This window comes from Palaemon carinicauda, chromosome 7 (assembly GCF_036898095.1).
Source record: "Palaemon carinicauda isolate YSFRI2023 chromosome 7, ASM3689809v2, whole genome shotgun sequence".
In the NCBI taxonomy this organism is placed as follows: Eukaryota; Metazoa; Arthropoda; class Malacostraca; order Decapoda; family Palaemonidae; genus Palaemon; species Palaemon carinicauda.
In genome coordinates this window covers 87,588,535-87,616,034 of record NC_090731.1, presented here as the reverse complement: position 1 = coordinate 87,616,034, position 27,500 = coordinate 87,588,535, and the positions used below count along the sequence as shown (strand labels likewise).

Sequence of the window (27,500 nt, the reverse complement as noted above, 5' to 3'; positions counted from 1 at the left end):
TGGTGGAAATGCATTTGCGTGATCTTTTACACATTTAGTGCCCTTCGTTGTACAATTATTATAGAGACCACTACACAATCTGATTGTTTCTCGACACAAATATATTTGTTTCCAACTCTCTTGTAGTCATCAGTCATTTGTAAAAAACAAAAAGCAGTCCCGTCATTGACGGTAATGGCTTCATGAGAAGGCAGCCGAACCCCTTTTTCCTAAACTCCCGGCATTTTCACCCACAGTGGAATAAGTTCATATAAATTATCATGTTTCTGAGATGACGTAAGGTATAGCCTCACACATATCTTAAGTTTACCCTGTGCTTCTCAGTCTTTAGGGTCATTTCATAATACTGGGCTAAATATTTTCCGGTGTGGATTACATCAGTTCCATGTGATTCTGTAAATCCGGTAAAAGAGATAAAATGACTAAGCTCATGGAATAAAGGGTTTAACTTGCCAAATAACACTTACTATGGAGGCCATTTCATCTTCGAACATAAGTGAAAGAAAAAAAAGCAAACCTATTGCACTTCCTAAGCAAGAGTTCTTTATCTGTTTGAGCCGACTGCACCCTGCTCACATGATGAAACACCTGATTGAGTGATTTCTCTATATCGGTCACAATAAACTTGAATCTCTTAATAGTTCCACCTCTATGTTATGTAATGTAACAGACTTATTAATCATGTCATAGTGCATCTCTAATAAAGACTCCACTTAACATTATACATCTTAAAATATGTTCTCCGTCGCCATATAAAAGATGTCGAACAAAAATGCTGATATTATTGAACACACATTTCTCACTGACTCCAACTCGGGATTTGAGAATAGAAGAACTAAAAGCACACCCCTCTATTCTATGGAGTCTTTAATGTGCTGTAACTAATGCAAGTACTCTCAATAATACTAGGTGGTGCTGACTGTTATCGGCTCCACGGACAAGGTAATCTTATGTACATGATCGACCCAACACTGCCTTTCCACGGGCTTTCATTGCAATTCCAGCACTAAGGGAGCTGCTCCAGACCTTGCAGCCGGGAATCACACAAGGAGTACTTTCTTGAACATGTCCTTCGCCTAACTGAGTAACACATCCAACTTTCTATTCCCGGTTCTATCAGTACTACACAGTGTATTTAAGGCAGAGGTATTTAGAAGTATCAACATTTGTTACAACAACACTTGCCCTAACCCTCAGTCACCTGGTCATGTAAATCGCTACCAAGACAATGTCTACAGTATGTGTAACTTTGTCAAAACAAGAAATTAAGGTAAAAGAGAAACATTAACTCTCCTACTCATTAGAACATTGAATGCCACGCTTGCCACGGTGTTTATTTAAACATTTCAAAACAACATCCTTAGTCACTATATACATGTCTATGGACCTGATAATTTTTTGGCACTACCCCACTAACAATAATTGTGTGACTACTGCAGTTGATTTCCCCTCTTTGACCCTTTACAAGCCCAAAGAGGCTGGGCTTCAACTTATACCGTATCTCCCTCCTGTGTTAGACTATCTATGTTATTTTGTATGCCTGGGACGACATCTTCCGGCATCTGTTTGTCATACAAGCATCCATGTAGGTGTGGTGACACTAGTTTCATGATATGTTTCGGGCATTCGGCTGCTTATCACTTTTGGGCAAGTTGGCATTCTAGGCTGCGAAGCTATCACAAATCCTGTATATAAATTAATCAAGAGGCTAAAGATGGACTCTCTCTCCCAAATTTTCAGTTAATAGTTCTTCATGTCTCCCATCCTTAAATCAGCTGATATATATATTTTGCTTGTAACTGTCACCATATTTCATTATAGTTTCTGAGGCGCTCAGGAGCCCAGCTTGTCACTTCTATTGCTGGCGCTTCTGCCAGTAACCATTGAAGTTGTATGGTTTTTTCTTTGCACTGACAGCCATATGTGGCATTTTTAAAATCCCTAAGGAGGACTACTGATCTTTCTCTGGCAAACGGCCTGACCGTTGACTAATGTAATTTGGGACATTTTGGACAAAGGCTTTTTGCCCACCCATTTTTAGTGAGGAGCTAATTCCAGTACAAGTTTGTTGAGATCCATTCAAGAGTGATGGAATAGCCTTGGTGCATTTTGAGGCTGGTTTTGTAGTAGTTCCTTGACAAAGTCTGTCAGCATATCGACCCTGTCATCTATCATTTAGGTGTTCTTGCCAACTCCACTGCTCCTGACAGCCCATTCATCTTCTCCCTCCACAGCCACCATGGCTCTTGCAGACTTCTTAGATATCTTACACTCGGTTCTTTCGGGTATTATTCACATCATCATTCAGACTTCACTCACTGACATCAATTAATGGGATTCAGATTGTTTTTTATTTCACTGTCGGTTGTACAAAATTGCACATAAGCACCCACAACACTGGCCTTCTTGTCTACTCAAATCAACGGTTTATACTGGCTCCTCTCTCTACTTGATGCTGTCAGTACATCCTTCGAAGTGCTTATGCTACAAAGGTAGTGGAAATCTCCACTATTGAAAAATTCTACATTTTAATAATCTACACGATATATATGGTATCCTATGCCTTTAAAACATTTTGCTATAGTTAGGTATTAGATATAACGCCTATAAAATTATCAATTATATATTTTTTATCAGGGGTCCTGGGACATATATACACATTTAACTGTAAGTGATGATTCTATTCATGAGTTACTTTTTATACTTAGTTAACGTAATATACGCTGTGTAGTTTCTGTTAATGATGAAACATTGCTCTTCGCAATTATGTACCAACATAATTCCTTTCGCCGTAAAACCTCATTAAGAGTAACGAAATAAAAACAAATATCCAAAATTTTGTGGAGTAACTTATTAAGTAGATGAAAAGTTTAAGGATTATGGGTTCCCTCTACTTATTTTGAATTGTGATATATCTTATAGGGCTTCATGTTTACTTTGGGAAGTTGGATGAGTATGTCTATCTGAACCATGTTTAAAAAAAAAAACGCTCTGTTATACTAAGAGCACAATTTACGTTTGTCGGTTTTGCTTAATTGAATTTATGTTCCACTTATTCTTACAATCATCGTCTTGTTTTCCTTTTAAAGTATACGTGGAATAGAAGTTTGTTAGAAATCTTCTTCTTATTCATATTGGCTGTCGTATTTTTCTTGAATTCCGTTTTGAATATTGGCTGTTAAAAAATTATTATTAAAAGTGTAACCTTGGCATAATGGCGTAAAATACTGACTGATTAGAATTGTAGAATTATGGTAGTGATCTCTCTCTCTCTCTCTCTCTCTCTCTCTCTCTCTCTCTCTCTCTCTCTCTCTCTCTCTCTCTCGGGAAACTAGTATCTAACACGAGCATGCCTGTAGCCTCAGGGTGTATCCCATTAATCCTGGAAATTGCGATTTGAAGAGGGTTGTAGGACCAAAGTATATTCTTCTGAAGTAAGGGCAAGCAGAGAACTGTATCATGTACCTGATTTTTTTATTTGTTATTCAATGTATGTCACCCCAAAAAATTATTTCATACATTTGTCATGTACAGTATATCGATATCGTATACACACGTGCAGCTATACTGCCTTGTCCCTCTTTTGCCTCTGTACCTTTAAATTATCTACCCCACCTCCCTCAACTCCTCATCTAGGATAAATTTATTCAGTTTGACGAGAAGCGAAATACTTGATGTTTTGGAAACCGTAGCGTACGTGGTAGGGTTTTATTTGACTGACATTACACCATTCAGCAAACTTTGGTGTTTTTATCATATGTTTAGATTTATTCCGTTAACTTGCGTCTTCATTATGACTCGATGCTTTCACAAAGCCGATAAGGTTTGTTGCATATTATGGCGAACCCGGCCCTTTACAACAGCGTATAAATCGTCACGAGTTCAGAAGCCTTTAAGCGGATGTTATTATTAGAAGTTATCAGTACTTCCCCATCCTTAAAGAGATCGTTGAAACATTACTGTTTCCTGGGGAGAAATTTTTCTAGCTGTGTTCCATTGGTTTTCTGTTCTTTGAATTTTTTTCCATATAATGAGCATTCATAGAATATTTATACGTCTGAAACTGGAAATGAAGTCTTTCTCGATTTCATTATCATGATCGAAAAAGGCCAACTTAATTCCTTTTATTGATCTATGGATCTTTTATTTCTTTAGCATTGGCAGCTTTGTCTTAAAGAGCTCTTTCTTCGGGCACAGTAGTTTACACGAATTCCTTGGGCATTAGTATTTGACTAGAAACGAATGTATTTTGTTAGAAAATCGATATTTCTATTGTGGTGCCTTTGCTGTAAATACATGCAGATAGCTTTATTGCACAAAATTTGTATACGTTTTTGCTGATGAGTATAATTACTGTAGCTTATTTGAGTAGCGTTGAGTTGGTTATATCAAGTAACAAGAACATTGTTTTAGGATGGGGAATTTTTGAAGTTACACTGTCTTCTTCTGCGCAAGAAAATTGTGCATAAAAGTGCAATTTCGCATATTTTGTTAGACATTAACTTAGTCTACTCAAGAATAGATAATTATTAATCTCCCTACGGAATATACAGAACTGGGATCTGTATACCTGCTATCAGTATTCGATGAAGGGGTGTTGAGAGATCAGAGGAATTGGCAGGTGATTAACATTATTATTATAAGAAATAACAATTGTTTTAAAGAGTAAAAAGCTAGTTAATTATTTGTATTGGCAGTAGAATGTAGAACTTAAGTGTTATTCAGTTGTTGAAGTTTATGCAATATGCAAATGTTTATTCAGTAGCTTCAATCATTCTCAGATTATTAAAGTTGAGCTTCCATCCTCTGTATTGCTGTATTTTTTGGTGTAATGAAAAGGGACTTGAACATATATCAGTGAATTAATGTTCACAGTAAAATGTGAGTCTCGACAAGAGGATTGCAGAAGATTGATCTCGTCTGTATACACTGGAGAATGAAAGGAATCCACAATCATATGTTCAGTAGGAATAAATTTCTACCTCATATACGGCTCGAATGCAGGATTCTGTAAGCTGAATGGTAATTCATTTCGCTTTTCATAAAAACAAAGTAGATATTTCCATAGCATTAACTATTTGAAATTTTATCATCTTCAAAGAAGAGTGGTTTGAATTGTCGCATATCACCTCTTACAGGAAAGCTCCGAAAAGGCTTGTCAAAAATTAAGTTGGTTCCAACAGGAAAATTGAATTTTCCTACATATGCGGAGTGCATTTGACACTGAAAAATCTGAAGATATTAGAGAATTCAGCATTTTCTAATGAAATGTAAGAAAAATTGGTTAAACCGTGTGACCAATAAATTGCCAATTCCATTGTCCAAAAAGAAATGGGATTTTAGAATATTTTCACTGTTACCTCAATGAACAGCATGAACGTCATACTTGGTTTTAATAAAGTGTACATGATTTCAATTTCAATTATTTTAGAAATGAGGCATTGAACCAAACTGGTGTTCACTTGTTACTTCTGTATTTTTTTTCATCGAATATATGATAATTGGAATTAGTTTTTGTTTTCCGTGATGTAGGTTTGCCAATCGTTAATGAAACAATGTATGCTTGACTTTTAGTCTGGTCATGGCACGTTGCCACTTGTTCTAAATCGTCGTTGGCTGTAGAGTTTCAGTAACCATTTTGCACAATTCGCTTAGTCCTCTTCATTTATTCGTTCTTGGAACAGATTCTGATGCTAGATATATAGTTAATGCAACTTGAAATGAAATCGATAATATATATAAATCACCTTTATTCACCAAATTCATGCTCAGTTCGAATGGAAGCAATAGCCTCGACCAGGAGATTTTGCTATAAGAAACGAAAGTCTAAGCCACCCCGTCCCCACACCCTTCCTTTTTTCCTGCTGTTCCTATGTTGTTATCCAGTCACCCGCTGACATTTGACCTATATAATGTTTGGTGGTAAGTAATATTCAGCGTGGATGTTGAGCCTTTAAAATGAATTTAACCACGCAACATTTTGATGAATTTTATATCAAAGTAGAGATTTTTCTCTTTTCATTTTGATCGTGAAAAGGATTGACATCGTTATCATATGTTAGATATTTGTCTCTCTTCTCTTTAACCTTCATGAGTTTTCGACGATATTCTTTGAGGATACTAGAACGATCTCCACAAAGCCTTTTCGTTTAGTTTTTTCGGCATAGAGTTTACAAGCGCACTTGTCGCAATGCCGAATTCTTTTAGGATAAATACTTTGAATTTACATTTGATTTATTATATGATGTTGGTACGATAATGTTGCCAAACGTGTCTGAGATATACTGAAAAATGTTACGTGTAAATATAATAAGAGGTGTTTTTAGTATGTCCATTGCTTACCACAAAATGATTGTTTTAAATTTCTCCAATGTTTTATCTATTGTAACCGGCTCTCACCATTAAATTGAAAAAGAAACACATTTGAAATCCGCGATTGGAATGTCCAACTATGTAACATAGTAGGCAAGCCTGCTAACTTTAATCCTTCTATTTTCCCCACTTTAAAAAATGCCTTTTGCCATTTTCCGTTCTATTTTCCAATCCTAACCCAACCTACCAAACAAAGATAGAAAGTTAGGTGATTTGTTGTTAATTTTGTGCTCTTAATTATTAGTGCTACTGGTAAAAGAAACTGCCTTTTATTTCGAGCATGTATGTGGTAATTACTGTACAGGGATTTTTGTCCAGCCGTATTTCTTGTAATCACAATTTTCAATTTGAATTGTATTCCTATATAGTGGTTTCAGTCAAAAGAGCGTTAATATTACTCAGAAATTTGCTCATATGATTACTGCACAAAATTTGCTATTATAATTATTCTTAATGCTGTCCTTTCTTAGCGGTTGGTACAGATTGCTTGCAATAGCAGTTGATTTTTTCTATAATACATAACAACTTAGGTTTTCTAATATTCTTTGAAGTCTGATTCTCTCAAAAATTGATTATGTCCACTTGACAAATTGGGTGCCAGCAAGGTATAAGAAGTTCTTTTGTTTATATCATACATACATACATATACCAAGGCACTTCCCTCAATTTTGGGGGGTAGCCGACATCAACAAATGAAACAAAACAAAAAGGGGACCTCTACTCTGTATGTTCCTCCCAGCCTGACAAGGGACTCAACCGAGTTCAGCTGGTACTGCTAGGGTGCCACAGCCCACCCTCCCCCGTTATCCACCACAGATGAAGCTTCATAATGCTGAATCCCCTGCTGCTGCTACCTCCGCGGTCATCTAAGGCGTTGGGCATACCTCCCCGTACGAATTTTTTAGCCATACGTGTCTGGGGATTTTTCAGTCGTAGCCATGAACTCTTGCGATGTAATTGGTTGTTAGTGTGTTGAGTGTTCAGTACGGGTGAAGTAGGTGTGACGCACGGGTGCCGCACGGTTCGCAAGTGTCACGATATGAAGGATTCTTCTCACTCTCTCTGACATAACAGCCATGATGAACGACCTGACGACTGAATGATGATCTACTTGCTGCAGCAGATTATATGCCCTGAAAAAATGTAAATATCGTGCATTAGTACTAACGTCGTCCGGTCATTATACTACACACCTCCTTTTGCCGCAATTGCATCGTACAGTGCATGCACGGACCACGTACTTCCTTTAATTCCGTACGATAAACGTGCGTGCCTCGTACTTGTGACGCAATTTACACGTAAGTCACACGCACGGCTTACTTGCGTCAGACGTGCATCCTGTCTACGACTACAAATTTTCTTGACTGCCGCAGAACATTTTAGTGCAGCGAATGAAGATTATGCGGCTGGTATACGGCCCGTAACTGGTAGTACGGCCAGTTGTGCCCAACGATATATATATATATATATATATATATATATATATATATATATATATATATATATATATATATATATATATATATTATATACATATATATATATGTATATATATGCATTATATATATATATATATATATATATATATATATATATATATATATATATATATATATATATATATATATATATATACTGTATATATATATGTGTATGTATGTGCATATATATATATATATATATATATATATATATATATATATATATATATATATATATATATATATATATACTGTATATATATATATATATATATATATATGTATATGCATATATATACATACAGTATATATATATATATATATATATATATATATATATATATATATATATATATATATATATATATACTGTATATATATGTGTGTGTATATGCATATATATACATACAGTATATATATATATATATATATATATATATATATATATATATATATATATATATATATATAATATATATATATATATATATATATATATATATATATATATATATATATATATATGCACACACATATATATAATATATATATATATAAATATATATATATATATACATATATATATACATATATATATATATATATATATATATATATAAATATATATATATATATAAATATATATATATATATATACATATATATATATATATATATATATATATATATATATATATATATATATATATATATATATATATATAAATATATATAATACACACTCAAATATTCACGGACAAGAAAGCTGATTAACGACTTTTTACAAAATTGGGGATCCGGACAGATAGTAATTAAGAATACTGAGAGAGAGAGAGAGAGAGAGAGAGAGAGAGAGAGAGAGAGAGAGAGAGAGAGAGAGAGAGACTACCTAATTGGCAAAGGGATGTACATCTGAATGATGATGTACTTGCTGCAGCAGAATATATATCCTGAAAAATCATGTAAATATCGTGCATTAGTACTAACGTCGTCCGGTCATTATACTACACACCTACGTTTGCCGCAATTGCATTGTACGGTGCATGCACGGACCACGTACTTCCTTTAATTCCGAACGATAAACGTCAGTGGCTCGTACTTGTGGCGCAAGTTACACGCAAATTACACGCACGACTAATGTGCGGAGATCATGCCACAGAAAATCCTACAGCACGTAAGTTGCACGTAAGTCACACGCATGGCTTACTTGTGTCACACGTGCATCCTTTCTGCGACTACAAATTTTCTTGACTGCCGCAGAACATTTTAGTGCAGCGAGTGAAGACTCTGCCGCTGGTATACGGCGGTCTACGAGGTCAAAGACTGTTGCGTGCCCCTTGCGTCACACCCACGATTTCACAAAAATTTTGCCCGTATACTCCCCGTAGCTGGTAGTACGGCCAGTTGTGCCCAACGCCTAAGGCACCGGAGGAAGCAGCTGGGCCTACCGGAACTGCGTCACAATCGCTCGCCATTCATTCCTGTTTCTAGCACGCTCTCTTGCCTCTCTCACATCTATCCTCCTATCACCCAGAGCTTTCTTCACTCCATCCATCCACCCAAACCTTGGCCTTCCTCTTGTACTTCTCCCATCAACTCTTGCATTCATCACCTTCTTTAGCAGACAGCCATTTTCCATTCTCTCAACATGGCCAAACCACCTCAACACATTCAAATCCACTCTAGCTGCTAACTCATTTCTTACACCCGTTCTCACCCTCACCACTTCGTTCCTAACCCTATCTACTCGAGATACACCAGCCGTACTCCTTAGACACTTCATCTCAAACACATTCAATTTCTGTCTCTCCATCACTTTCATTCCCCAGAACTCCGATCCATACATCACAGTTGGTACAATCACTTTCTAATATAGAACTCTCTTTACATTCATGCCCAACCCTCTATTTTTTACTACTCCCTTAACTGCCCCCAACACTTTGCAACCTTCATTCACTCTCTGACGTACATCTGCTTCCACTCCACCATTTTCTGCAACAACAGACCCCAAGTACTTAAACAGATCCACCTCCTCAAGTAACTCTCCATTCAACATGACATTCAACCTTGCACCACCTTCCCTTCTCGTACATCTCATAACCTTACTCTTACCCACATTAACTCTCAACTTTCTTCTCTCACATACCCTTCCAAATTTTGTCACTAGTCGGTCAAGCTTCTCTTCTGTGTCTGCAACCAGTACAGTATCATCCGCAAACAACAACTGATTTACCTCCCATTCATGGTCATTCTCGTCTACCAGTTTTAATCCTCGTCCAAGCACTCGAGCATTCACCTCTCTCACCACTCCATCAACATACAAGTTAAACAACCACGGCGACATCACACATCCCTGTCTCAGCCCCACTCTCACCGGAAACCAATCACTCACTTCATTTCCTATTCTAACACATGCTTTACTACCTTTGTAGAAACTTTTCACTGCTTGCAACAACCTTCCACCAACTCCATATAACCTCATCACATTCCACATTGCTTCCCTATCAACTCTATCATACGCTTTCTCCAGATCCATAAACGCAACATACACCTCCTTACCTTTTGCTGAATATTTCTCGCATATCTGCCTAACTGTAAAAATCTGATTCATACAACCCCTACCTCTTCTAAAACCACCCTGTACTTCCAAGATTGCATTCTCTGTTTTATCCTTAATCCTATTAATCATTACTTGTAGAATTTTCTGAAAGCAATAATCTAAGAATCATGAATAGATTTTTTTTTTTTTTTTTTATAAAAAGGAACATAGAAAATGGACATGGAGAAGCCCAAAATGGAGAAACGAAGTAGATTTTATTCTCAGTGAAAAAGTTAATTCTAGTGAAAGATGTAACAGTATTAAACAAATTAAAGTTAATCGACCATAGATTGATGAGAAGTAAAATTTATCTAGATCTATGGGAAGAAATCATCTCTTCTTACGCCTATTGACGCAAAGGGCCTCTGTTAGATTTTGCCAGTCGTCTCTATCTTGAGCTTTTAATTTAATACTTGTCCATTCATCATCTCCTACTTTGCGCTTCATAGTCCTCAGCCATGTAGGCCTTGGTCTTCCAACTCTTCTAGTTCTTTGTGGAGCCCAGTTGAACGTTTGGTGGACTAATTTCTCTTGGGGAGTGCGAAGAGCATGCCTAAACCATCTCCATCTACCCCTCATCATGATGCCATCCACTCGAGTAATTTCTTATGAATTAATTTCTAATGTTGCCCTTCCATTTAACTCTCAATATCCATCTGAGGGCTTTGTTCTCAAATCTACTAAATCTATTGGAGATTAATGATGGTAATGGTGAATTGACATTTTCTTAAACCCCCCCCCCCTCATCAATCGTAAGTCACCATTAGAGGATATCGAAGATGTTCTCATGTAAGGCTGTACTCAGGGTTGGTTGAACATTTTACTTTCTTCTTGGTTGTTCTTAATCCATTTTTGTTCTGTTCAACTACAGTATTCACTACTATTTAATAAATGCTGTACAAAGGTTAGTTCCATCCAATATTGGATGTATTTTTGGGGACATAACTTTTGATAGTTATCTTTACAGTCTCTTTACCAGACACCAACAGCTCGGGTGGATGTAAAGAATGAAACTATTGTACAGAAACTTCATGTATACTATTTATAAGGCTGATAATAAGCTAATAAAGTTATTATGATAATAATAATGGTAATTATTATTATTGTTATTATTATTATTATTATTATTATTATTCAAAATACGGAAACATTAACACAGAACAAACTTAAAATACCATTATTACTGACCAGGCTTTCATAGGAAACATTATCCAAAATGAAAAACAGAGATATCAATTGAAGAATACAGTATATGAATATAAACGAATAAACAGGTGAACATATACAGATGCGTGCATGTGTATTGCTATATTACCCTTTATGTTGAAACTGATACGCTTCGCAGAGTTTCTTGACTGGAACTTCTGACCAAGTATTCCTAGAAAGTTTCTGTTTTTATAATGTATTGGTTCTTGAATCCACACGATTGGTCTGCTTTCAAGTTTAAGAATCACTTATCATACAAGTTATGTATTTCAAATGTGCTCTCAACCCTCCGCTAATATGTTTGAGACTGGTATAAACTTATAACCGACACGACTGTGAAATTGTTTGAAAATTCTTAGACATTGCGTTGAAAATTAATCCTATCTGCTCCCACTGTCCGGGGCTCTGGTCATTCTGCGAGCTTAAATAGAATATCATATGACGTGTTTCTTAGCTCGGTTGGAAGCTCTTTGAGGACAGAATACGGGGCTGTGACTCAAGAGTCATTATTCAGTGAACACTCCTTCGGTTAGTCTTTAGAGTAGTAAGAATGATCTCGCGCAGAATAATGAAACCGTAGATATATTGGGAAGTTTGTCAAGATTATGATAATGTGGTAGGTGTTACTACAATGAGTCTCTCTCTCTCTCTCTCTCTCTCTCTCTCTCTCTCTCTCTCTCTCTCTCTCTCTCTCTCTCCTTTGTGATGATGACATTGACATTCGTACATTTCTCCCGTTACAGGAATTCCTTCTGGCCATCGACGTAACGAGTGCGGGCACACCGGAGGAGAAGCTCAAATGGGCCTTCCGCATGTATGACGTCGACGGGAACGGTGTCATTGACGTCTCAGAGATGACAAAGATCGTCCAGGTACGTGAGATCAAAAACTCTCGGCATTTTCTATTTATACTTCGATCCCTATACGTGTGACCTTACATACTTATACTTTGAGTAGTGTGTGTGTGTGTGTGTGTGTGTGTGTGTGTGTGTGTGTGTGTGTGTAATATTGAGATGCCTATATTTCTTTACTTTACATCTAGTTTGTATTTTCCTATAGGTTAGCCATTATGTTTGTTTCTTATATTTCCTATCTTTAACTTATACTTTCATCATAAAGTTAAGTATTCTTGCAGGAGCCTAATATTTCGTAACTTTGACTCCTACTCCCATTAAGTTATATACCCATTAAGAACCCTTATACTGTAGAATATTTCCTTACTTTGATATGTGGTTCGAACTCATGTGTGGGCATCATTCTGTATCTTTACTTTCACTTGAACTGTGACTTATACGTGTAAGACCTTGTAGGCCTTTTATATTTTTCACTACAGCATAAACTTTGACCATTGGGTTTGTGTTTCGGAGGATATTTTGTTTCTACAAGGTTACACTTCAAAATGTTTCATGTCGCGAAAGCGTTGATTTTTCCTTCTTTCGGTACTTTCAATTTTACCCCGATCGTTATATTATTTTTTATTATGGTGGTTTTTTTTTATTGAAGCCAATTTTCTTATTTTTATTTTCTTGGCTGGCACTTGTTAACTCGACTCATGAAATCATTCAGAATATACAGTACGCTGGTAATGTACAGTAATTTCTTTATTAATGCTCGTTTTTTAAACATGATTTGAAAGTTTAACAAGGCCGACCAACAACATCACCAGTCTTCAGGATATCTTTGCTACCTTACATAGTCTCCTTTGTACATTAAGAAATGCTTTTCCCTGTTTTTTTTTTTTTTTTTTTTTTTTTTTTTTTTTTTTTTTTTTTTTGTAACTCAAGACTTATTTGTATTAAGGTGGGAACAATACTTATTTCCTAGTAAGTAAAGGAAAGTAGAAGAGTGTGCATGGGCAGTTTGCCTATGTAGAAAGAGTAGATAAGTAAATCATGGGAAGGCTCTCGCATGCCCTGTCTTAGAAGGAAAGGGAAGAGGGTGACCAAGGAAAAGCAGACTGTCATAGATACCGAAACTGTTCGACCTCATTGTGGGTGCTCGGTAATTGTAAGTAGTGTCAAAAGTCCTTCCATTAAATAGAATAGATTGACACTGGGAGTATAGTTGTGGGAATTAATCTTGTGCCAGCCCGATTGTCATGATAATTTTCCGACAAATGCGTAAATATTTGACGGAAGTTAATGGAACATAAAGCAATAGAATATGTAATCTTATCACGCATTCCCTTAGTTGAATACATGGCAACTTAAAGTTTGGTAATTCAACGAAATAATTTCTAGAAGAAAAAAATCATATGGAATTGTTCCACTTTACTTTTGAACTGCGTGAACATTTATAGTGTCAATTAAAGGGAAATCAAAGGCATTTGAAGACTGGAAAGTAAGGTATAGGGAGCCGAAGAATGGTCCAGAGAAGATGAAAAACATTCCAGGAGGAAAGTAGGTATAGCCACTGAAAGAGCGGTTGAGCAGTTAAATGAAAGGCTAGGAACAAAGGAAGAAGAGGATATCTATAAGAATTCAAACTTGAAGAAAAGGCAAAGGCAGGATTTGGAGCAGCAACTGCTGTTCATCAGGGATAGAGATTGAAATATATTGCATATGGATGATGACATTTAGAGGAGATGGAGAAAATGTTATGAGCTACAATTAGATACTGGAAAAGAGAAAGAGGAGCTAGGAGAAGCATAAAGGTTGGAGGGACCAGTGATGGAGACACGGAATACAGAAGTGAAGCAGGCATTGAGTAAAATGAGGAATGGTAAAGCACCAGGCTCATTGGAGTTTCAAATGGAAATGGTCAAGATACTAGTTACAGAGGGGGAAGAATGGATGCTGGATTTATTGAATTTATTGAGAGCAATATGGGAAGAGGAAATAATGCCTAAAGACTGGGAGGAGAGTCTTATGGTATATATATTTAAGCAGAAAGGTAGTAACTTAAAGGGAATTAAACTAACAGAGCATGGCTTGAACGTTTTAGGAAGTTCACTAGATGAAAGATTGAGACAGATTGTAAAGATTGGGAAACAGCAGTATGGATTCATGAGGGGGAGAGGGACTGTGGGTCACTGCAATCTTTATAGTAAGGCAGTTACAGGAAAAGAGACTAGAGGGATACCTGAAGCCCTTCTGTGCTTTTGTAAATCTAGAGAGGGTTAATAATAGAATACCAAGAGAAGTGATGTATTGGTTCTTGAGGAAAAGGAAAGTCCCAGAGAAGTTTGTTAGAATGGTAGAGATGATATACAAAATAACAATAGCAACACTATTAACAGCTATTGGAGAAACAGAAACCTTTGAAGGTAGTGTTTAATTACACCTGGGGCCAGCATTAAGCCCGTTTTTATTTGTTTTGGTCTTGGGTGTGTTAAGTGAAGGGATCAGAAATAAAGAGTTGTGGAGTTCTTATATGCAGATGATTTATTCATTACTCTTGAAAATGAGGAAGAATAACAGAGAAGGATGTTAGATTGGCAAGAGATTTTGGAAAGGGGTGGTTTGAGGGTGAATGTGGATAAGACTGAAGCTATGGTGAGCAGTAAGGAAAGTAGGGACAGGAAAGCCATGCATGAGAGTAGAGGCGGAGATTTACTATAAATCAGGAGGGAGGGTGTGAGGCTGAAGTTGAGAATAGGATAAAAGCAGCATGGAGAAAGTAGACGGAGGTAGCAGGAGTGGTGTTTGATAAGAAAATGCCAATCAAGGTAAACGTCAAGATCTATAGCATCGTAATGAGACCAGTGATAATGTATGGATCAGAAACTTGGGTTTTAAGACAAAAAGAGGAAGCAAAGCTTGAGAGAACAGAGATGACAATGTATGGATAACGGTGGGGAAGAAGTAGAACATTTATAGTGTCAAGTTTCCCTTACAAATCTTAATGGTTAGTGTTTTATTTCGTTGAAGCATCGAACTCGTGACATCATTTCTTCCCAAGTATTGTATTGATGTGAGGGAGCAGAATTATCTGTCATTAAAGCTTAACTCGAAATCACCTTTTTGCACCTTTTATTATTTGAAATCTGAGTTAATGTATTCGTCACCAGTAGTAGGCACGTAATTTTTTTTTTTCAGAATGTGCAAGAAATTATATAAAACAAACCAAAGAGGATGTTTACTCATATTTCAAAGAATGAAAGTAGAGGGAAGAGATAATAAATAGCAAAAGGAATAAGAATTGACAGAGAACATATGTAATTGAATGCTTTTCTAAACATTAAAATGTCTTAAGCACCAAGACGTTGCTAGACCTAATAGAAAACTGCTACTTTGGTAGTCGCGTTATTTTAACACTCCAAATCCTTCAGGGTTATTCATTATCTTTATTGCATAGTGCAAGTACTTTTCAAAATCAATCCATCTTATTGATTTTCGTCTTCTCTGCTCATGTTCCTGTGTTTACATTAGGGCTGCCTACAGGCATGATTGAAGTGACATTCATCTAATGAACTTGAATTCCTCTCCTCTGTTCCACCCGTGTGTCACATGATCGTACATAGTAACGAAATCTCTCTTTTTTGTATATATTATCCTTTGCATCTTCACTCTCCCCTCGCACTGACAGCAACTTGCATTAACCTTTCTGCCTATTTCTCATTGTTAACTGCTAACAGAACCGGTTGCCGGTTGGACAAGAAATAGCATGTTGTATTTTGTGACCACCTTGCCAGGACCTAGTGTGTATATATACTCGATGTGTCTATAATAAAGATTCAGTTGCTTTCATCCTGCTTTTGAGTCACAACCTACTCTTGGTGACCCCGGAAGTCGACTCGCTCCTCCCGCCTTCCCCCCCTCCCTTACTGTTACTATGGCTGCCCCATTGAAACTTTCGTCGTTTACCAGCGGAGAGGCGTTTGCTTGGTTTCAGCGCACAGAAGACCAGTTCCGCATCAAGGGCGTGACTCGCTCAACCACCAAAGCAGATTATGTTCTCGCGGCAATACCCGAGGACACCTTCCGGGAAATCTCCGACTGGCTTTGTGAACAAGGAGACACTCCAAAACCGTATGACGCCGTTAAAACATACCTGCTGCAGCAGTACTCACTGTCGCCAGCCGCCCGTATAGCAAAGCTTTTTCAGCTCTCTCAACAACCGTTGGGGGACCAAAGGGCTTTGCTCGCCCTCAGGGAAATGAGCAGTATCGCTCACCTGCAACCTGCCGCAGACGGCTCTCCTCGTGAGGTTAACTTACTTCGTGCCCTTTGGGTACGCCGTTTATCCGAACCTGTACACGCTGCCATACACGATGTTGATAGTTTACCTATAAAGGAGTTGATGACCAACGCCGAAGCCCTTATGGACAGACACTTCACGACCTTCAAGACCTCCATCAACGCCTTCTCTCCTGACGAAGAGGACACCTATTCAATGTCAACCAAAGATGACGTGAATGCTGGAGGACACACACGCCTACCCCGTGACGTGCCGGAGCAGCGATAAAGCCACCCATCACCCACCATTCGCTTGCGCCTCAACCAACAACTTCTACAGCCACTTACTGCCGCCCATCGGCCGCAGTTTTTCTACTACCACTCCAGATTCAGGGCTGCTGCAAAGAAATGTGCCAAGGATTGTCAGTGGCCAAAAAACGTGTAAGTAGGCCATCGCTCATGGCGGTGGCCTCCCGTGTTCCTAATCTTTTCTTTTTACATGACACAGGAATGGGCGTGCAATTTTTGGTAGACATGGGTGCTTGTCGTTCTCTTTTGCCAAGGGAACTCTTCAGAACACGACATAGTCTGTCTAAGTCTGCCGACGTCCGTCTGGTAGCTGCCAACAGATCTGCAATACCTACCTACAGTTACAAGAACCTCTCATTATCATTTTTAAACGGCAAATTTAATTGGAAGTTTCTCATTGCTGACGTCACATTGCCAATCCTCGGTGCGGATTTCCTCTCTCATTTCCACCTTTTGGTCAATGTCGCCCACCGACGATTGGTCAATGCAGACTCGTACTTGTCGACACCTCTCCAACACCACCCTCCTTTGTGATGTCAGTACTGGTAGACTGCAACCGTGGATTCCGGCTCCCATGCACCGACAGGTGTTTTTCATTCACTGCCTTTCACATCCCTCGCGCCATTATACTGCACAGCTGCTGAAGACGAAGTTCATTTGGTACGGCATTACTAAGGATGCTAAGGATTGGGTCCGTGCCTGTACTTCGTGCCAAACTTCCAAAGTACATCGACACACGGATTCAGGAATGGGCACCTTTCCTCAACCTCAGCGTCATTTCGCCCACAGTCACGTTGACGTTGTAGGCCCCCTACCCATATCACAAGGACATTGTTACCTGTTTACCGTCATCGACCGCTCCACTCGTAGGCCCAAAGCCATTCCCATGGAAACTGCAACGTCCGCCCGATGTACATCTTCCTTACTCTCAGGATGGATAGCAATATTTGGTATCCCTGGGCATATTACTTCTGACAGGGGTACCATTTTCACCTCTCAATACTGGACATCATTAGCGAATCTCCTGGGCATCATGCTACATCAGACAACTGCCTACAACCCTGCTGCCAATGGAGTGGTTGAATGTTTTCATCGCACCCTCAAAGCAGCTTTGAAGTCACACTGCAAGAACTCTGTGACGGTGCCGAGAGAAGGTTTTGAACTCAAAGGCAAGATGCAATCAACTGAGTTAATTTATTATGGAACACTCTTCTTTATATACAAAACCTCAAGGCAACAGGAAATTACATGTTTGAGAAAATGACAATGTTACATAGGCAATACACAGACATGTTTATTCTGGTTGTTTTTAGTGCGAGGGAAGAGCGAAGATACAAGCATAATATATACAAAAGGAATTATGTACAATTGTGTGACACACGGTTGGTACATGGCTCCCCCCCTAAAAATGACATACTGTACATGTTAAATAGGGTGCCCTGATCTAGAGAGGCGAACTGTAGGCGGGTCATCTGGCAGAAGGTAAGTAGGTTTTAGACGATCAATGGAGACCCAGTCTTCTTTGCCACGAATGTTTAGTAGGAATGCTTTCGGACTGCGTCGGATCACAAGGAAAGGGCCCGTGTAAGGGGGCGTTAGCGGTGGCTTGGTAGTGTCATTGCGCAGCAAGACGTGTGTTGCAGAGTGCAAGTCTGTTGGTATGCGATGCTTCGCTGGGGGCTTGTAAGTCTGGCGGCATGGAGTAAATTTTCCCACGACGTGACGTATGCGCTGGAGATCGTCGGAGGAGGTTGTAGAAGGAAAAAATTCGGCAGGGACGACCAACGGGTCGCCATACACCATTTCAGCTTCCGAGACATCGAGGGCATCTTTAGGAGTGGTCCTTAGTCCCAGGAGGACCCAGGGAAGCTGAGTAAACCAGTTGCAATCCTTGCAGCGGAACATCAAAGCTGCTTTGAGGGTGCGATGAAAACGTTCAACCATTCCATTGGCAGCGGGGTTGTAGGCCGTTGTCTGATGTAGGGTGATGCCCAGGAGATTCGCTAATGATGTCCACAATTGAGAGGTGAAAGTGGTTCCCCTGTCAGAAGTAATATGCTCAGGGATACCAAATCTTGCAATCAATCCAGAGAGTAAGGCAGATGTACATGAAGCGGACGTTGCAGTTTCCATGGGAATGGCTTCAGGCCAACGGGTGGAGCGGTCGATGACGGTAAACAGGTAACGATGTCCTTGTGATGTGGGTAGGGGGCCTACAACGTCGATGTGAATGTGTGCGAAACGACGCTGAGGTTGAGGAAAGGTGCCCACTCCTGAATCCGTGTGTCGATGTACTTTGGAAGTTTGGCAAGAAGTACAGGCGCGGACCTAATCCTTAGCATCCTTAGAAATGCCGTGCCAAATGAACTTTGCCTTCAGCAGCTGTGCAGTAGAACGGTACGAGGGATGTGAAAGGCCGTGAATGAAATCAAACACCTGTCGGCGCATGGGAGCAGGAATCCAAGGTCGCGGTCTGCCAGTACTGATGTCACAGAGGAGGGTGGTGTTGGAGTCTTCGAGGGCGAAGTCTTCCCAATGGAGGGACGTGCAGAATGTCCTACATGGTTGATATTCTGGATCATATCGTTGGGCTTCAGCCAGGGCGTTGTAATCCAATCTCAGTTGAACGTCAGCCAATGTGTTTCTTGACTGGGCATTCATTTTCCCAGGGACGTATTGAAGGGTGCAATTATATTCAGCCACGGTGGAGAGATGTCGGCGTTGCCGGGCGGACCAGGCATCAGACTGTCGAGTAAAGGCGAATGACGAAGAGCGTACCTTCTAAGAAATGGCGAAAGTGACGGACAGCTAAGTGCACCACCAGCAATTCTCGATCGAAGGTAGAATAACCCGATTCTGCCTTGGACATTTTTCTGCTGAAGAAGGCCAATGGGCGGGGCGAGCCGTTGACCACCTGCTCGAGTACTGCACCAATAGCGACGTCGCTGGCATCGGTGGAGAGAAGGAGAGGGGCATGTGGGATAGGAAAAGTGAGAGCTGCAGCAGTTGATAGGGCCTTCTTTAAGGCTGCTTCTTGAAGGGGACCCCACTTCAGGTCCTTTGGCTTGCCCTTGAGGGAGGCTTAGAGGGGAGGAAGAGTGGCGGCAATGGCTGGCAGAAAACGGTGATAATAGTTGATCATGCCTAAGAATTCCTGCAGAGCTTTGACGGTCGAGGGCGCGGGGAAGTTCTGAACGGCTGCTACCTTTTCAGGGAGGGGATGGACTCCTTCAGGAGTGATGCGGTGCCCTAAGAATGACACTTCGTTGGCGCCAAAGGTACACTTGTCATACCGGACTACAAGGCCGTTTTGTTGCAGGCGGTCGAGCACGATGCGCAGGTGACGGAGATGTTCCTCTTTTGAGGAGGAGAACACAAGTATGTCGTCCACATAACATACACAGAAAGGGAGGTCTCCTAAGATACCATCCATGAGACGTTGAAACGTGGCCCCAGCATTACGAAGGCCAAAACAGGAGTAATTGAAGGTGTATGTACCAAACGGAGTGGCGATGGCAGTCTTGAGGATGTCTTCTGGGTTCATAGGCACCTGATAATACCCCTTCAGGAGGTCGAGCGTAGAGAAAACCTTCTCTTTGTGCAGGTAGGAGGTCACATCGGCAATGTTTGGGAGGAGGTAGTGATCCGGTTCTGTTTGCATGTTCAGGCGCCTGTAATCCCCGCAAGGACGGAGGGAGCCATCTTTCTTCAGAACGATGTGTAAGGGTGACGACCATGGGCTGGAGGCCTTTTGGCAAAGGCCCATTTCCTCCATTTCGGCGAACATCTGTTTTGCGGCTGCCAATCGCTCCGGTGCCAGACGTCTGAATTTTGCGAAGACTGGGGGTCCCGTCGTCTTGATATGGTGATAAATACCGTGCTTAGCAGGAACCGTGGGCGTTTGGCGAAGTTCTGGACGGAAAACTTCCGGGTACGACGTAAGGAGGTGGGCGTAGGTGTCCATGGGTGCGCTGATGTGGAGAGCGAGGTTAGAGGGGGCGGGTTGAAGAGGTGTCGACAAGTACGAGTCTGCGTTGACCAATCGTCGGTGGACGACATCGACCAGAAGGTGGAAAGGAGAGAGGAAATCCGCACCGAGGATTGGCAATGTGACGTCAGCAACGAGAAACTTCCAATTGAATTTACCGTTTCCGAACGATAATGTGAGGTTCTCGTAACCGTAGGTGGGTATCGCAGATCCGTTGGCAGCTACCAAGCGGACGTTGGCAGATGTAGACAGACTACGTCGTGTCTTGAAGAGTTTCCTTGGCAAGAGAACGACAAACACCCGTGTCTACCAAAAATTGCACGCCCGTTCCTGCATCATGTAAAAAGAAAAGATTAGAAACACGGGAGGCCACCGCCACGAGTGATGGCCTACTTACACGTTTTTTGGCCACTGACAATCCTCGGCACATTTCTTCGCGGTTGCCCCGAATCTGAAGTGGTAGTAGCAAAACTGCGGCGGATGGGAGGTAGTAAGTGGCTGTAGAAGTCGTTTGTTGGGGCGCGAGCGATTGGTGGGTGGTGGGCGGCTTTGTCGCCACTTCAGCACGTCATGTGGTAGGCGTGTATGTCCTACGGCATTCATGTCGGCTTCGGTTGACGTTGAATAGCCATCTTCTTCGTCAGGGGTGGAGGCGTTGATGGAGGTCTTGAAGTGGCAGTCCATAAGGGCATCGGCTTTGGTCATCAAGTCCTTTATGGGTAAACTATCGACATCGGGTATGGCAGCGCGTATAGGTCCGGGTAAACGGCGTATCCATAGGGCACGAAGTAGGTTCACCTCACGAGGAGAGCCGTCTGCGGCAGGTTGAAGGCGAGCGATACTGGTCATTTCCCTGAGGGCAAGCGAAGCCCTTTGATCCCCCAACGGTTTTTGCTAGAGCTGAAAAAGCTTTGCTATACGGGCGGCTGGCGTCAGCAAGTACTGCTGCAGAAGGTATGTTTTGAGGGCGTCATACGTTATTGGGGTGTCTCCTTGTTCACAAAGCCAGTCGGATATTTCTGGGAAGGTGTCCTCGGGTATCGCCGTGAGAACATAATCTGCTTTGGTGGTTGAGCAAGTCACGCCGTTGATGCGAAACTGGACTTCTGTGTGCTGAAACCAAGCAAACGCCTCTCCGCTGGCAAAAGACGAAAGTTTCTATGGGGGAGCCGCAGCGGCAACTTCCGTAGAGTCCGCCATAGTACCAACGATGGAGGGGCGGGGGTGGAGGGTGGAAGGCGGTGGGAGCGAGTCGACTTCCGGGGTCACCAATGAGATGGTGCCGAGAGAAGGTTGTGAACTCAAAGGCAGGATGCAATCAACTGAGTTAATTTATTATGGAACACTCTCCTTTATATACAAAACCTCAAGGCAACAGGAAATTACATGTTCGAGAAAATGACAATGTTACATAGGCGACACGCAGACATGTTTATTCTGGTTGTATTTAGTGCGAGGGAAGAGCGAAGATACAAGCATAATATATACAAAAGGAATTATGTACAATTGTGTGACACACGGTTGGTACAACTCCAACTGGTTTACTCTGCTTCCCTGGGTCCTCCTGGGACTAAGGACCACCCCTAAAGACTCCCTGTACGTCTCGGCAGTTGAAATGGTGTATGGCGAACCGTTGGTCGTCCCTGCCGAATTTTTTCCTTCTGCAACCTCCTCCAACGATCTCCAGCGCATACGTCACGTCGTGGGAAAATTTACTCCATGTCGCTTGACTTACAAGCCCCCAGCGAAGCATCACATACCAACAGATTTGCACTCTGCAATGCACGTCTTCCTACACAACGACACTAGCAAGGCACCGCTAACGCCCCCTTACACGGGCCCTTTCCTTGTGATCCGGCGCAATCCGAAAGCATTCCTACTAAACATTCGTGGCAAAGAAGACTGGGTCTCCATTGATCATCAAAAACCTGCTTATCTCCAGTCAGTGTGTCTCTCTAGATCTGGGCACCATATTTAACATGTACAGTATATCATTTTTGTGGGGGAAGCCATGTACCGCCTGTGTTTCACACGATTGTACATAGTAACGACATTTCTCTTTTTTGTATATATTATCCTTTGTATTTTCGCTCTCCCCTCGCACTGACAGCAACTTGCATGAACCTGTCTGCCTATTTCTCATTGTTAACTGCTAACAGAACCGGTTGGACAAGAAATAGTATGCAGTATTTTGTGACCTTCTTGCCGGTACCTAGTGTGTATATATACTCGATGTGTCTGAAATAAAGATTCAGTTGCTTTCATCCCGCTTTTGAGTCGCAACCTACTCTTGGCTCGTCACACCTCCAGTGTAGAAGATAGGATTTCGGTAATAATAGCACTCGTGTCTGTTTTGAGAGACTTCTGATATTTCTTATTACTTAAAATATGGTGATAAGAGATTAAATTATTGATTAGGATAGTAGTGTCCATTTGGGGCTCTACTTTAGGAGAGAAGGAAACGCTAACTTCTTAAATAAAGGTTCTTATTAACTAAGCACCTAACAACGAAGAGATTACAAAAGCGTGCTTTTCAGCCGATATACAGCATCATATGAAGAAGAATGCAAAACTACAATGACACTATGCTGCCAGGTCAGGGATATACATAAATGTTGATACATCGCAGGCGAGAGACATGAATATTACTTGAACCAGATAGCTCTGTCACTCACTGTCCAAAGAAAAAGGCAACCCTTTTGGCTGTAGTGCTTGACAGTAAGGAGAGTAATGAGAAACTTGATCTTCCTCATTCTTGTTTTCCTGAGGCTAAACTAACTAGTTTAGGTTTTCGATCTCGTGAAATTAAAGCTCTCTTGATGGACCTTGATGGTTATGGAGGTCACTGTAGACCCAAATAGTATTTTTCCTTTGTTTTCTTATAAAGACTGCAGATTTCTTAGCTCCAAAATTATCTGTTACTTTGCGCAAGTTGGCTTTTAGTTTTTGGGGGAGAATCAGTAATGTTACTGCATTATGTAAATGTTTTTGTAGTAGTCAAGTCCAACTGATTACCGCCCACTTTTGGTAACTCCCATATTATCTAAAGCTTATGAACGTCTTTTGGCAAAAACGTCTAATAAGGTTTGTGGAAGGCAATCATCTGTTCCTTAGTTTGCAATTTGGCTTTCGTGAAGGACTTGGAGCATGTGATACCCTTCTTACAATATCCAATGATGTACAGAAATCTCTTGATTGTTGTCAGGAAGTTCATATGATTGGTCTTGATGTTACTGCTGCCTTTGACCATGTTAATCTTGACGCCCTTATATTCAAATCAAACAGTTAGGAGTTGGTGGATCTTTTCTTAGCATCATTATTGAATTTCTAGTGTTCTTGGCCCATTCCATTTCATGCTATATACACATGACATGGGGTTTGGCCGAGAAAACAAACTTGTTGCATATGCAGATGATGCTATTCTCTTTGCATCAGTTCTATCGTCTGAATGTAGATCTTGGGTTGCTGATTCCCCTAGTAGAGACATAGCTAAAATTAGTTCTTGGTGCAAATCATGGGGCTTGAAGTTGAATCGAAACAAAACTCAAAGTATGACTGTAAGTAGGTCGAGCATATTTGCTCCTCAACATCCAGATCTCAGCATTGATAATGTTTCTTTAACACTGTATGACTATTTTGAAATTTTAGGTGTGGTTCTTGACAACAAATTTACTTTTAAAGAACACACTAGGTCTGTCTCTTCTTCTATTGCACAAAAAAAAAAAATGGTTTGTTGTGAAAGTCCTTTAAGATTTTCGGTAATCAGTCTATTCTGAATGAACTGTTTTAATTATTTTGTTCTACTTTGTTTTGAGTATTGTTCTCCTGTCTGGTCTTTAACTGTTAATTCTCATATTAATTTGTCAGACAGGAACTTATGGTATAATAAGTTTCTTATTCCTGATCTAGATATTAATCTCTGGCACCATCGTTCAATTAGTTCGGTATGCATGTTGCATAAGATTTTTCATGATTCTGACTATCCTGTACATTCAGATCTTCCTTGCCAATACCACCCTGTTCGTAATACTAGGTATGAAGTTAATTCTAATAGTTAGGCCTACTCCAAGATGAGGCATGATACGATACAGTATTCTAGAAGTTTTATTCCAGCAATGATCAAATTGTAGAATGATCTTCCTAATAGGGTAGTTGAATTGGTAAACTTCAAAAGTTCAGACTTGCAGCTAGCCAATGTTTTCATGTTGAACAGACTAACATAAATCTCTCTTTATAGTTTATATATGAAAGATGTGTTTTAATATTGTTATTGTTTTTAAAATATTTTATTTGAAATTTTAATTTCTTTCCATAGTTTATTTATTTCCCTTCCTCACTGGGCTATTTTTCTCTGTTTAAGACCTTCAGCTTGTAGCATCCTACTTTTCCAGAAAGCGTTGTAGCTTTACACATTTAAGAGGAATTCCATAACACAGGACTCTCCATAAAATTGGCCAGTGCTGCTTTTTCATAGTCCATCAAAAGTGGCTTTCTATATTTTATGCATTGCTGTACAGCATGTCTCAAAATAAAAATTTGATCAGTGCAACTTCTACCTTTTCTAAATCCTGCTTGTTCATCTCTCAGCTTTTCATCAGTCTTTCTCTCTGGTCTTTAGAATAAGCATACTGCATATTATCATAACAACTAACGCAAGTGTTATGCCTTTGTAGTTATTGCAATCAGTCAGGTCCCCCTTTCTAGCCATTTTCACTAACACCTCCTAACTCCCATTCATCAGGTTTTGCCTCTTCATGCCACATCTACAAAATAATCTTATAAGTACTGTGGGAGTCACTTTATTTTCGGCCAGTATCATCTTGGCAATTATTCCATCGAATCCCGGGGCTTTCCATCTGTTTAGTTTTTTTTTAGGATAGCTTTGACTTCAAACACACTAAATTCATTCATGGGCACATCAAGGTCTTCATCAGCTCCAGGTATATCAATCAAATTATTCCCTCCATATCTCCTATTCATAACCTCACTAAAGTGTTCGTTCCAACGTTGTCTTTCTCTATCTTCTTTTGTTATAACAGATCCAGTTCTCTTTTTGATGGGTATATGCTTCTTCTTCTTTACCCCATAGAGATTTCATTAATGATTCTATGAGCAATTCATACTCCATAACCACTTCCTGAATTCATCGCTTTGTCAACATCATGTGCTTTACTGTGTAAATATTCTCTCCAGTCATTCCTAGCTTTCTTTTGACCTCACTATCAATACTAGAATACCTAGCAAGCTCTACCTTGTAATTTTCATTACTTCCTCGGAAACTCTCAACAATCAATTTCTGTTTTTGGCTCATTTTTATAGTATCCCAAGTATCATTTGATATCCATGGCTTTCTCCTTGTAACTGCGTGTCCCAAGACTTCACAACCAACTGACTGATATATGTTCTTAATATCACACCATTCTTCATTAATTGTCTGCTCTTCGTCTCTTAAAGTCTCTAAGACTGCAAATCGATTCCTACATTCAATTGCAAATGTTTCTCTGTGCTCTTCTTCTAAAATTTTAGTTTTATCAAACCCATATATTCTATCTATCTTTCTGTTGGGTGTTCTCCTTTTTAATTTCCCTGTGGCAATGAGGAGCTGGTGATCACTAACAATATCCGCACCTCTATAGGTCCTTACATTTTTCAAATTCCTTCTTCTCTCTTTATTTATGGCACTGTGATTTATTTGATTTTTTTAATTGACACACGGTGAAGTCCATGTATACTTGTGGATGTTCTTGTATTGAAAAAGAGTACCTCCAATGACAAGATTGTTTGCTGAACAGAAACGTATGAAATGTGCTCCATTTTCATTTGCAACTTCGCCAAGACCCTCGTCATCCATCACATTCTCTATCCCTCGATTATTCCTTCCAACTTTAGCATTGAAGTTGCTAATCACAATTTTCATATCTCTCTTTGGGATCGCATCTATTACCCTCTGCAGTTCTTCATAGTATTCAGCTTTTCTTTCTTCAAGGGAATCATTTGTTGAGGCATAGCAAACTATAATACTCATGTTGCACTACTTTGATTTGAACTTTGCTAGTAACAATCTACTATTTACAGCTCTCCACTTGGTTAATGCCTTTTCTGCTCTTGGTGTCATCATCATTCCTACCCCTTCTCTTCCAACTCCATCTGATCTTCCTGAGTATTATTATTATTATTATTATTATTATTATTATTATTATTATTATTATTATTATTATTAAATGCTAAGCTACTACCCTAGTTGGAAAAGCAGGATGCTATAAACCCAGGGGCCCCAACAGGGAAAATAGCCCAGTGAGGAAACGAGATAAGGAAATAAGAAAAAATGAAATATTTTAAGAATAGTAACAATATTAGTATAAATATTTCCTATTTAAACTATAAAAAACTTCAGCAAAACAAGAGGAAGAGAAACGAGATAAAATAGT

At 39.8% G+C, this 27,500-nt stretch overlaps 1 protein-coding gene across 4 annotated transcripts in view; it reads left to right on the top strand.

The window, feature by feature from the left end:
- LOC137643958 (neuronal calcium sensor 2) overlaps window positions 1–27,500 on the top strand; it is a 736,704-nt gene that overhangs the window by 681,392 nt on the left and 27,812 nt on the right. For all 4 annotated transcript variants that reach the window (XM_068376759.1, XM_068376762.1, XM_068376760.1 and 1 more), the window contains one exon: window positions 12,402–12,530. In XM_068376759.1, coding sequence (XP_068232860.1) covers window positions 12,402–12,530 — 129 coding nt within the window. The remainder of the gene's footprint in view (window positions 1–12,401; window positions 12,531–27,500) is intronic.